This window comes from Vicia villosa, linkage group LG3 (genome assembly GCF_029867415.1).
Source record: "Vicia villosa cultivar HV-30 ecotype Madison, WI linkage group LG3, Vvil1.0, whole genome shotgun sequence".
Classification (NCBI taxonomy): Eukaryota; Viridiplantae; Streptophyta; class Magnoliopsida; order Fabales; family Fabaceae; genus Vicia; species Vicia villosa.
Window position 1 is genome coordinate 32,678,477 of NC_081182.1, and position 11,220 is coordinate 32,689,696.

The window sequence follows — 11,220 nt, forward strand, 5'->3', positions numbered from 1 at the left end:
CCAAAAGAACGTCGGGGAGTCTGTAGCTTCCTTCGATTTCTCCAACAACACTACTGCACGCGACGAATACGACCTACAGTCACACAATAATCTCTTTCGTTGCTATTTTAAGTTATTCTAATTGTTGTTGTTGCAAATATTGCTTGCTCCGATACCGTTGACGCTTTACTGTTAATATGCCATCGCGTTTTCGATTCCGTTTTTTTTGTCTGAGCGAGAGTGGTCTGGTTTAGTTTCAACTAGTTATTTAGTTTGAGAAGTTGAATTGTTGTATTTTTTTTAGTTTCTAGGTCTTGGAAGTTGTTTCTGTTTTAATACTTAATAGTTATATTTTTGGTCATAGTCACTGGTGAAGGGATTGGAAAAGTATGGTGATCAGAATGATGAGGACAGAGATATGACTGATGCCATTGCTGCTCAGGTAACAAACTGTTGATAATATCTCATTGTTTTTTTCTTTTAAAATGAGATTTAAAGAGAATTTGAATTTTCTTATCACGAAACTATTGTTTGATATTGCCTTACACTAGTACAAAAATATTAATTTACACCCGTTTTTTATTAAATTTACACCCGTTATTTTTAATAAAAATCGGGTGTATATCCACAGGGTGAGAAATGTCTAACGAATTTACACCCGTTATTTTAAATAAAAATCGGGTGTAATTGGACGTAATTACGTTTTTAATTACACCCTATTTTAATAAAAATCGGGTGTAATTGGACGTAATTACGTTTTTAATTACACCCTGTTTTAATAAAAATCGGGTGTAATTGGACGTAATTACGTTTTTAATTACACCTTATTTTAATAAAAATCAGGTGTAAATACGTCATATATGAATGAACAATTATATTATATTTAAATCTATTTACACCCTATTTCATATACACCATTTAGTTATATTTCATTTTCAGTCATAATATTACAAATACTATAAAATCATACACATAAAAATCATATTTTAACTAAGTCATAATATTTTTAATATTAACCAAAAAATATACATGTACAGTCATAATATTTCAAGTACTATAAAATCATACACATAAATATCATATTTTAACTAAGTCATAACACTTTCTTCATATATAAATTTTTTTCTTCTTCTTTGCCTTTTGTTTTGGCAACATTTCTATGTCTTTATTCTCTTCAACCATTTGCATTTGATCTTGTAGATTTTGCTCCTCAACCTTTTTATTTTCAACCAGTTGCAAAAATATTTTAGCCCAAAGTTGCCCAAAGATAACTGAAATGTTGAAACAAATATTAATTTATAAATGATACATAGAAAAAAATAATTAAAAATAGAATAAGATACTTTCACGAAGTCCTTTAATTTTGTTTCTAATTGTAAAAGTTCATCGGCAACAACATTGCATATATGCTTAGATACAACAGTCTAATTAATAACTAACACTGCTAAGAAAGACATTATAACTATGTCTTATATTATAAATGATAATCATACTTACCTACATGTCAATTGAAGTCCCCGTAGTTAGAAAAAAATAGTTAAAGAAATAAATTAGCTACTCCTAACTAGCACATACTCCTATTGTTGGACAATAGTTTCTTCTTATTTTTTTATAGCCTAACTAACAAATTTGGAATCGAAATTAAAAACCTGTAAGAGAATAGTGATGGTCTCAATTAAACTCTCAAACGCGCCGTAGTCGATCCTCCGAACTCCAAATTCTCTATTATCTCTAAAGTGGTAAATAACACTCTTCAGCCTGGATAATTGAAAACAGGAGTAGAGTAAAATAATAATTATATACAAAATTATAAATTATATCATATCTCAACAATCATGTATCTCATCACATTATCTACAAATATAAGTACACAAACAATATAACCTGTTGAAGTTTGACCATCCCAAGTTCTGCTAGGTCCTTAATTATGTTCCTCTGGAAATCAGTCAAAGTATTTATATTATATGCCTAATCATTGAAAAAAATCAAGTGTCAGAGGCGCATTAAATTGCAGTTACAAAAGAGACCAGAACAAAACTTGTAGAAGTAATGACAATATAGAACATAGTAATTTCATGTACAACAGATTCTCAGCAAGGCACAAGAACATATTACCTCCCCAATGGCATGAAAACTAAGCTCAAGCATGAATGATATCAAGTCACCTGCATCAACACCTCTCTCCGGCACCAAAAGTAGATGATGAAGAGCGTGTAGGAATCAAATAGCAAAAAACATGTACATATAGCGATAGATAACTGTTAGAGCTACCTCAGAATTAGAACATATTACCTCCCCAATGGGATTAGTAACATACTAGTGTTCTTTGTATATGCTGAATTAAAATTCTAATATATAGACCGTGAAGTGTTGTATACCAAAATAATATAAGTTCTAGCATGGAAAACAAGCCTAAATTATGAATGTGCATATTAATCTGAAAGCATTCTATGACCTCCCTAATAATTCTGATACACTAATATCTATAAAAAACAGTCAACCAACCCATACAATACAAAATGTGCTTCTACTCTTAAAAAAAACGTAAGTATGTAATAATTAAACCATCAATTAAAAATCAATAAGCCCAAAATTGAAATTAAAGAGCAACTTAGCATTTAAACTGAACTCCCAAAGCTAAGATTACTAGTAATAATTCAGTAACTTGCAAATGCCAATGAGCAACGCAAAGAACCATTTCACTACCAGCAAGTAACTCACGTACGTACAGCTTCCTTCTTCTATGCACCTAAAAATCTCAAACCACAGTCCAGCACCATTTCATGTGTGGTGCCGGTGTAGTGGATTAATGTACAAAAAATAATGTAAGTTAGGATCATGTAGTCTGCCCCACCTACTAAAATATGACATAGTTGTTATTGAAAATTATGCATGCTCAACAAACAAAGAAATTGTTAGAATATGCTAATTAATAACGTACCCCACAGAAACCTAACATATGTCTTCTTTTTAAGGTGGGTTGGAAATTGATAGAAGAAACTTTCTTCAAGGTATATATAGAGCATAGAATAGTATACTACTGGAAGATATTGCATTATAATATAATCCTTATCACCGAATTATTGATTATGCTAATAATCAAATGTATTGAACCTTGGCTTTAATTAATTCTCACGATCAAACAAATTTGAACTTTGAACATAATAACAATAGAATGGGTCATTATTTACCAAAAAATAAAAGTTTGTAAAATTCCATCTAAATGTTATGATAAAACAAATCATGTCCAAATAATGCTTACAGTTTCAGATATATACTGAAATTAAATATGAGCTATAATTTAAATATAAGACAGGAGAACTTGTATATAAACTTTGTGACCGAGCTAGATAGGCATTGCGAATCGAACTTACGACCATAACTACTAAGGACCATAACTACTAAGGAAAACTTCTTTAAATATGTGAAACTGAGTGCAATGAAACGGCAACAGATATATAAAGAACCATTTGTAGGACCTCAAAAACCCAACCTATTGCTTTAAGTCGTTTTTTGAGTTGGCATTACCATTCTGCTGTTGTTGTTGCTGAAGTTGCTAGAAACAAGCCCACAAATCCAGGTGAAGTCCTGGCCCCTGAATCATCAGTTTTCTACTCAAAAATAAGACAGCATGCAAGCCATTTGGAGGCATTGGTATGTCATCAGCATATAAAGCTTCTCCTGTGACCTGAATGTAAGTTGTAAGAATCATTTAGCCAAGCATTCTACTAAGAAAAAGACAATTTGATAAAGAGACAATGTAAGCCAAACATAACTGAAAGATAGAGACTACCAATTGAAAACATGACATATAGGGAGGGAGGGAGACAGAGAGAGGTAGAGAGTGAAGGTAAAAAAGGATGCAAGCAATTAATATGTACAACAAGTAACCTATGCAATGTCGAGAACAAAATGATATCCGTCGAGAGAATATTACAGTTCTCTAATATACCAAGTGAAGCGCCATTAATCGTTCAAGATAATAGGCCCGAACCAGAGTGGCCTAAGGAAGGAAAAATTGAATTCCATAACCTTCATATACAATATGAACATGCTGCTCCTATGGTTCTCAAAGGTGTCACTTGCGTATTCCCCGGACAGAAGAAAATTGGAATAGTAGGCAGGACGGGAAGTGGAAAATCTACTCTCGTGCAAGCCCTCTTTCGAGTTGTTGAACCTTTGGAAGGATGCATACTTATTGATGGTGTAGATATTTCCAAGATTGGTCTGCAAGATTTAAGATCTAAGCTTGGTATTATTCCTCAGGAGCCAACCTTGTTTTTAGGTATTATAAAAATATCTTTTCAGGTTCTCAGAAAGTGCCATCTTGCTGAAATAGTACAGCAAGATCCAAGACTTCTTGATGCACCAGGTATATAAATACATACACTGCTTCTACTCAACGATTCTGATCAAGATTATGTTTATTGTTTTCGATGAAAAAACCGTTTCAATATGACATATCGTTTTAATTTGCTTAAACACATGTGCAGTAGCCGAGAACGGAGAAAACTGGAGTGTTGGACAGAGACAACTAGTTTGCCTAGCTAGGCTGCTACTGAAGAAAAGAAAAATCTTGGTCCTAGACGAGGCAACTGCGTCCATCGACACTGCAACGGATAACTTAATTTAGAAGACTATAAGAGAAGAAACAAGTGGATGCACAGTCATTACAGTAGCACATAGAATTCCTACAGTCATTGACACTGATTTGGTTTTGGTCCTTAATGAAGGTACAAGAATGCATAATTCTCACCAAATATAACAAACCATTTTCTATGCTTGGAGCTGATAAACACTATTATTTTGATGTATACAGGGACAATTGCGGAGTATGATAAGCCGTCTCAATTGCTACAAGACAATTTTTCTTCGTTCTCGAGGTTGGTTTCGGGGTTTTTGAGGAGATCGTCGCAAAGTAATTGCTAACAATGATAAGAAAATGAGGACAAACAGAAGGGATAGCATAGGATAGCATAGCAGTAACAGAATATCATACAAGACATTCTGATTTCACAAGCTTACATGAGTTTCTAATCTAACTTAGATTTTCCTTTTCAAATTATTTCCAGTCCACCATACAATAAGTGTTACATTCAAAATTGTTGATGATAGTTAAAAATCCATAAATGCATTACACCTCCAAGTTGTTTTATACCATTCTTTTGGAAGTTCAATCTTATATACCATTCTTTATTCTGTGGATGAAGTTTTTATTATTTTCATTACTCCATAACTAGATGTCATTCTCTGAGATATGGCTTAGAATTAGTAAGTTGAACATCTTAATCTTTTATTTATAATATATAGGTTATGCTTCAGTTAATAGATATGGAAAGTTAATGCATATCCTTCTCCTTCACGCTGCACTAACCTCCTCTCATCACACTTTTCTTTTTTCTTAATATACCCTCTACACTCTACTAGGCTTATAACTTTGCTGACTTAAATACAAGTCCTAAAAGATACCATATAACTATTTATAAACTGTTAACCAATTAACTATATAAATTAATTAATTCAGAGACAAATTATAAATACTATGCATGTATTATATAAATAAATAAACCTTATTGCTAAAACTCATATGGAACTTCCTTGTTGAAAATTTGAAGCATGGAATTTTAACGTTCTGTGATGTTCTCATCTTAAGCTTTGAAAGTATAGAAAAGAAACTAATCCAGTCATGAATGCAACTTATCTAAAAGTTTTCATTCTTGGTAGAAGCCAACAAACCAACGACTTCGAATTCATCAAAGATTAATGAAGCAATAATAAATGGCTGAGAAAAATACTAATTAGCATTTTGAAACCAAATGATCTTACCTTTGCTGCAGAAACAGCAGCTTGACCTAAGTGTGCTCGAAACTCAGCAGAAATGTTTGGCTGCAAATGTTTGACCAAACCAATAGGTACGTCAAATCCCTGTTGGGCTTGTAAAATATTTTAAAAGATTTACAACACTTCATATAAAACCTTCGTCAATCCAATAATGAAGATATAAGTAATATGCTTTGTAAAACATGTCCAAACTGGGAGTATGCACCATGGAATATTAAAAGCTTGACTTGTGTCATGTAACTAAACATTTACCTCAGATTCAAATGTTATCGCATCTCCTTGTTCTGTAATACGTTCTTTCTGGAAAAGATTGTCCAGGTAATCAAGTGTCTCGAGACCTTCAATCCTTATCTCACTGTACAGAATGTTAATGTTAATGTGAGTGCTAATTATCTCATTATACAGAATGTTAATGTTAATGTCAAGTGCAAGAGAGCATTATTCATACCTAATGTCAGAAACCAATAGGTATGTGTAATATGCGAACGAGAAACTAAATGGCTTTCCGTTGATATTCCTGATTCGGGATATCAGGGATAGGTCTCCGTCTTTCGTAACAGACACTCGAAGGCGGAACTCGAAACTGGTACAATTAGGTAATTGATAGCTTATTGTGATTTGAAATTTGTATCCAACACAATAGGGAAAAGTAATATCAGATACATGTCAACTTCAAACAACCAAATGGTAGAAAAGAAAAACAGCAATCTCTACTTTGAGCAGTGGTTTTACGGCATTCAAGATAGTACCTATGTGGCCAGCATTTCATGTCTTCTTCAGATGATTTGAGTAGCAGGTCGACAAAGGATTTTCCACTAGAATCATTTGTAGGCAGAGGAGGAGGATTCTCGTCGACTGCCCACATTCTATTTCTTGCAAATCCATGAAGCTCCAGAGATCCACAGTTTCCAAACTATTATATACAAATTTAGCTCTAAGTTATATGAGTTGTGCATGTTTATTGAGAAGATTTTAGGCTGAACATTCAAAATAGTAGTAAGTAATCATTCAAACCTGTGGAAAACATATAGGAATTCCTCCCCGTGTTGCTTTTAGCGCCTTCGAAACTGTCTACAATCAATTGCAAATAAGAGAAAAATAATAAAATGTGTTTGTTACCACTTTACAAAGAAAAATTGGTTATGATTCTACATTTATGTAATGGCAAAAAGACACACCTTGCTGCTTGTGAATAGAAGTTCTCCCCCCTGCTCGTTACGCGATGAAGTGACCTGTGCACCAAGTAAGCTCACCTAATTTCAAGAAAAGACAGTTAATCTTCCTAGAATCACTTCACCTATAAGCTCAAACTAGAAATATATGAACCAAGTTTTACTTATCATGTATTGATATTGAAAGTTATAAATGATAAAATCACGATTTCATCGAATGTTAAAACTGATGCGAACTCGTCAATCAACCAGTTCTTCTCACCCGTGCTGAAGCACCTTGTGGAGTCCGAAGTACAACTTGACCGATTCCATTCTGGTCCTTTGTAATTTCAGTTGCTGCTCTAAAGTCCCATACTACTGCAGAATGCCCCATCTAAACTACATAAACAATCAGCATCAAGAAAGAAATTCTTAGACCATAACATAAACAATCACAAAACTACTACCCCCTAATTCTATAATCAGAATCTCGAACAAAATCAAAATCAAACACATACCCGACGCTTGCCAGCTTCCAGATGCTCTTGCTTCCGAGACGAAGCAGAGTTGTTCGGTAGCACCTGAGCCGACGCCATTGAACAACAGCAAACGATCTAGAACAGAATTTCAAAATCTCCAAAATTCAAAATCTCACGAATCAACAACATCCAAGTTGCAATGAATTTCAATCGAACAACCTCAAACCTAAAAATTCGAATAGAATTTCCCAGATCGATGAAAATTTGGGAACGAAAACGAAGATGGAACCAATTTGATTTTATTTTAACAAAAAAAATGAAAAATGATATGTTAATTCTCTCTTCTTCGTCGTTTTGGATACCTCCGATTTGGTGTGCAATGGTTTTAGATGCTTCCTCCATTTTTGTGTGCTAGATTGTTCGCAGAGCTGAAAAATGGGTTTGGTGAAATGCATGCGCCATGGGTTTAGTGAAAGAGTTTTTAGTATATTTTATTGATCTAATAAATTTAAACCCATTAATATTCCTTCCTTAATTTGATAATATTTATAATATTCACTTAACTAGTTATTAAGAATAATATTTTGAGTTATAAAAATAAACATTTTTTTTAAATCTATTTAAATTTACGCCCGATTTTTAATTTAATGGGAGTAATTGAGATTTAAATATAATAATATTTTTAATTTACGCCCGTTTTTAAAAAATAGGGTGTAATTTTCACATGATCAATCATAAACTTATACTTTATTTACAAAAGTGCCACCATATTTCTTATTTACACCCGTTTTTCGTATATCGGGTGTAAATTTTAAAATTATATTGTTCATTTTCCACTAGTGTTAGGTGCGCCGTTTGGCCAATGAAGTTCGGCAGATAGCGTCAAACAGGTCAATCACAGTGCTGAATAATGTGGATGCTGCTTAAGATGCTTTGTTTCTCTATTGGTTTTTATATGTCATTTTCCGTTTTCTGCAGGTAATTTATCATCTCTTGTGGTTCCAGCAGCTGTCGTCGGTGCTGCAGGCTATGGCTATATGCGGTTCAAGGTATGGAACTTGGATCCTTGCTGTTTTTGTAATCGTTTCATTAGTTTGTGGTTGGCAGTTTATTGCTGTTGGAGATGGATGATCTTTGTTGTTGATATTCTTGGAGAGTGAGTTTCTATGTGGTATATTCTTGTTGATTTTTTGTACAAGGATTTGAGGGAACTGAATCAAAGTTGAGGGCCTTTTTTGTGTATTTTTGTAGGTGAGTGTGTATGAAGATTTTTGTATGTTTGAGAAAAGTTTTTGCAGAGAGTATTATCTCTTTTTCTTCTCTGCAAAGGTAGGGTTTAAAAGGAAGTTTTGGTGTATGGTGTGTGTTGCAGATTATGAAGTATGGTGTGTGGTGCATCTGTGTTTCACGTCTGAATTTTTATGTGTGATCGACTTCCCTAGACAATTTTGTTTACAATATGCAGTTGTATGATTTAGGTTTGCAAGTTTTTGGAGGTGTCAATGTTGTCTTTTTCACCTGAATATGGCCCTAAGCTGAAGGAGGAATATGTGATGGTGAAGCATCTACCTAAAATTAAGAAGGATGAAGACTCCCGAAAGTGTTGTTTGTCTGACTGCTTTCATTGTTATAATGACAATTGGCAGAAGGTAATGAATTATTTTATGACCAGGAAATTTAGTGGTATCATTTTAATTCTAACTGAGTAGCTTTTATTATTTCGTATTAACTTCAAAGTTATCGCTTTCCTGTTTGTGTATAGGTGTGGGCTGTACTGAAACCTGGATTCTTGGCAAATTGTGAAACCTGACACAAAACAATATTATCCGAGCTGTGAGGATTATGATTCTAGTGTGGATTGTTTTTCAGCTCCAACCAAGTACGTGATTTGGAGTAGTAGAATAAATACTCATGTTTGGCCTGCATATGTTATAAGCTTCAGGGTTCCTTCATTCAAAGGTTTGTGTTTATGTCTTTTTCAACATTTTGTTGATGTGTTTAAATAGAACAAATTTTAGATCTAAGAGTTTTGCTTAACAAAACACATACTAAGCGAAAGATAGTGTTCATGCTATGGTAAGTATCTATCTCTTTTTATCTCTTTTGCTCCTTGCATTGATTTTTATATTATGAATTTATTTGTTAATTATATCATTTTATTGTCACAACAATTTTATGTAGTTGGATGTTGTACCACCTGCCACTGCAATTGGATGTTATGTAGAGGTTCAAGAATAGCTTTATCTATATAATATCACTAATATGCCCAGGAAAATGTTGTTCTGAATATCTATTCCTTACTGCAGACTTAAGCAGATGGACCCTGTCATCAGTGGGCGTGGTGCTGAACCTGTATTTCGTGATAACTAAGGAAACGATATTCTAAAAGTACTTCCATATACTTTCTCCAGTACTGCATATCATTATTTTGTTTATACTGTGTTTCTTATATGTTTGTAGCTTTCTATATGCAATGGGCTGCATATTATATAGGTGCAAAATGTGAATATTCTTGGCTTAATTACATTTTCCAATGTTTTTAGTCTCTCTCTTTTAAATTTAATCAAATATGACCACGTCATCCATTTTCTTTCACTTTAAATCTCTAAAATTCTCTTTTTTTATCCAAATATTTAATGCTAGATGATGAATTTTAGATGTACACATGTGTTCGTTGCAAGATGATTTTATTAATGCTGAAGGATAACTGCATCAAGAGGATAAGAAACCATCTATATTTGCTTAGTCATTTTGTTTATATGTTGTAACTGAAGAATGGAAGTTATTTGTATAGATGCTTTAACAGTGATAATTCCTATTCTCATATCTGTTGTCGAAAATTTTCAGCTTTATAATGATATATATATATATATATATATATATATATATATATATATATATATATATATATATATATATATATAACATATTTATGTAATGATACAGAAATAAACCGTGGCTAGATAAATGGTTTAGAAAGCATAACATATAACAACGGTTTTAAATAGGTGGTCATAACCAAACCGTGGCTATATCTTGAACTAATATTGTGTCGTAAACGTTAAAATGAAACCGTGGCTTTACCATATAGCCACAGTTTTGAAGTCATGGCAAATACAAACCGCGGCCTTAATCTAGCTACCTAAACCGTGGCCTAAAAAAGCCACGGTTGTAAAAAAGGCGTGGTCTATACCAAAAAACCGTGGACTTTACTTTAGGCCACGGCCGAATACTCCACAGTTGGATTTTCGTGGCCAAACCGTGGCCTCAGCGTTACGCCACGGTTATTTTGCATATAGCCTCGGTTTTCTGGTCGTGGCAGGAGACTTTTTTTTCTGTAGTGGGTGTGAAACATGAATACACAAGAACAAAAAGTTTAATGAAAAATCGGGCATATGATTGATTCCCTTTTGTGAATGAGTTCAGTATAATAGATTGCAACTCTAAATATTACTTTTCTTGATCCAACTTGCTTATCCACTTATCCAGGTACATCCATGTTAAACCAAACAAAAGAATTTAGCTAACTAGTTTTGGATCATTTATTCACTTCTCTTTGTTTCATGAAAAATATTAGGAATATTAATACCCTCGTGATTCTATTAGAAAAGAAAAGTATAATTTTTTATACATGCATCATTGTATATATTAACAGGAGAACAATAAAAAAACTGCATGCAGGTAAAACAAAATCACAAAATTGAGACACATACTTGTTTGTTGCTGGAATTCTGAATTTCAACCCCAAATGTGAGCAACTCATCGGGATA

General features: G+C 33.2%; 1 protein-coding gene and 2 long non-coding RNA genes across 4 annotated transcripts; 2 read left to right on the plus strand and 1 right to left on the minus strand.

The window, feature by feature from the left end:
• The first annotated feature begins 335 nt into the window (after positions 1-335).
• On the plus strand, positions 336-9,962 carry LOC131655345 (uncharacterized). The gene is made up of 6 exons (XR_009299732.1): positions 336-421; positions 8,297-8,340; positions 8,429-8,499; positions 8,929-9,099; positions 9,213-9,409; positions 9,757-9,962. It is a non-coding gene; the product is annotated as an uncharacterized LOC131655345 (long non-coding RNA).
• LOC131655343 (putative glucose-6-phosphate 1-epimerase) lies at positions 3,184-7,861 on the minus strand. Of its 2 annotated transcripts, none has more exons than XM_058925228.1 (8): positions 7,490-7,861; positions 7,255-7,365; positions 6,999-7,073; positions 6,835-6,891; positions 6,570-6,733; positions 6,269-6,403; positions 6,073-6,175; positions 3,184-3,667 (listed from the first exon to the last, which is right to left on the minus strand). In XM_058925228.1, exons 1-8 carry the CDS (start codon positions 7,565-7,567, stop codon positions 3,536-3,538), a joined length of 855 nt encoding a protein of 284 aa, XP_058781211.1. In that variant the 5' UTR covers positions 7,568-7,861; the 3' UTR covers positions 3,184-3,535. The 2 variants fall into 2 exon arrangements, with proteins under 2 accessions (XP_058781211.1, XP_058781212.1); XM_058925229.1 differs by having other exon boundaries at positions 7,255-7,370; positions 7,490-7,623.
• LOC131655344 (uncharacterized) lies at positions 4,286-5,120 on the plus strand. Its single transcript, XR_009299731.1, has 3 exons — positions 4,286-4,351; positions 4,473-4,712; positions 4,799-5,120. It is a non-coding gene; the product is annotated as an uncharacterized LOC131655344 (long non-coding RNA).
• Positions 9,963-11,220: the final 1,258 nt, after the last annotated feature.

Excerpts from the sequence above, each read along its gene's own strand:
- LOC131655343 (XM_058925228.1), bottom strand. The coding sequence starts at position 7,567 with ATGGCGTCGGCTCAGGTGCTACCGAACAACTCTGCTTCGTCTCGGAAG. Across the intron at positions 7,366-7,489 it reads TGGAAGCTGGCAAGCGTCGG|ATGGGGCATTCTGCAGTAGT; the intron begins GTATGTGTTTGA and ends TATGTAGTTTAG. Across the intron at positions 6,404-6,569 it reads ATGAAATGCTGGCCACATAG|TTTCGAGTTCCGCCTTCGAG; the intron begins GTACTATCTTGA and ends TAATTGTACCAG.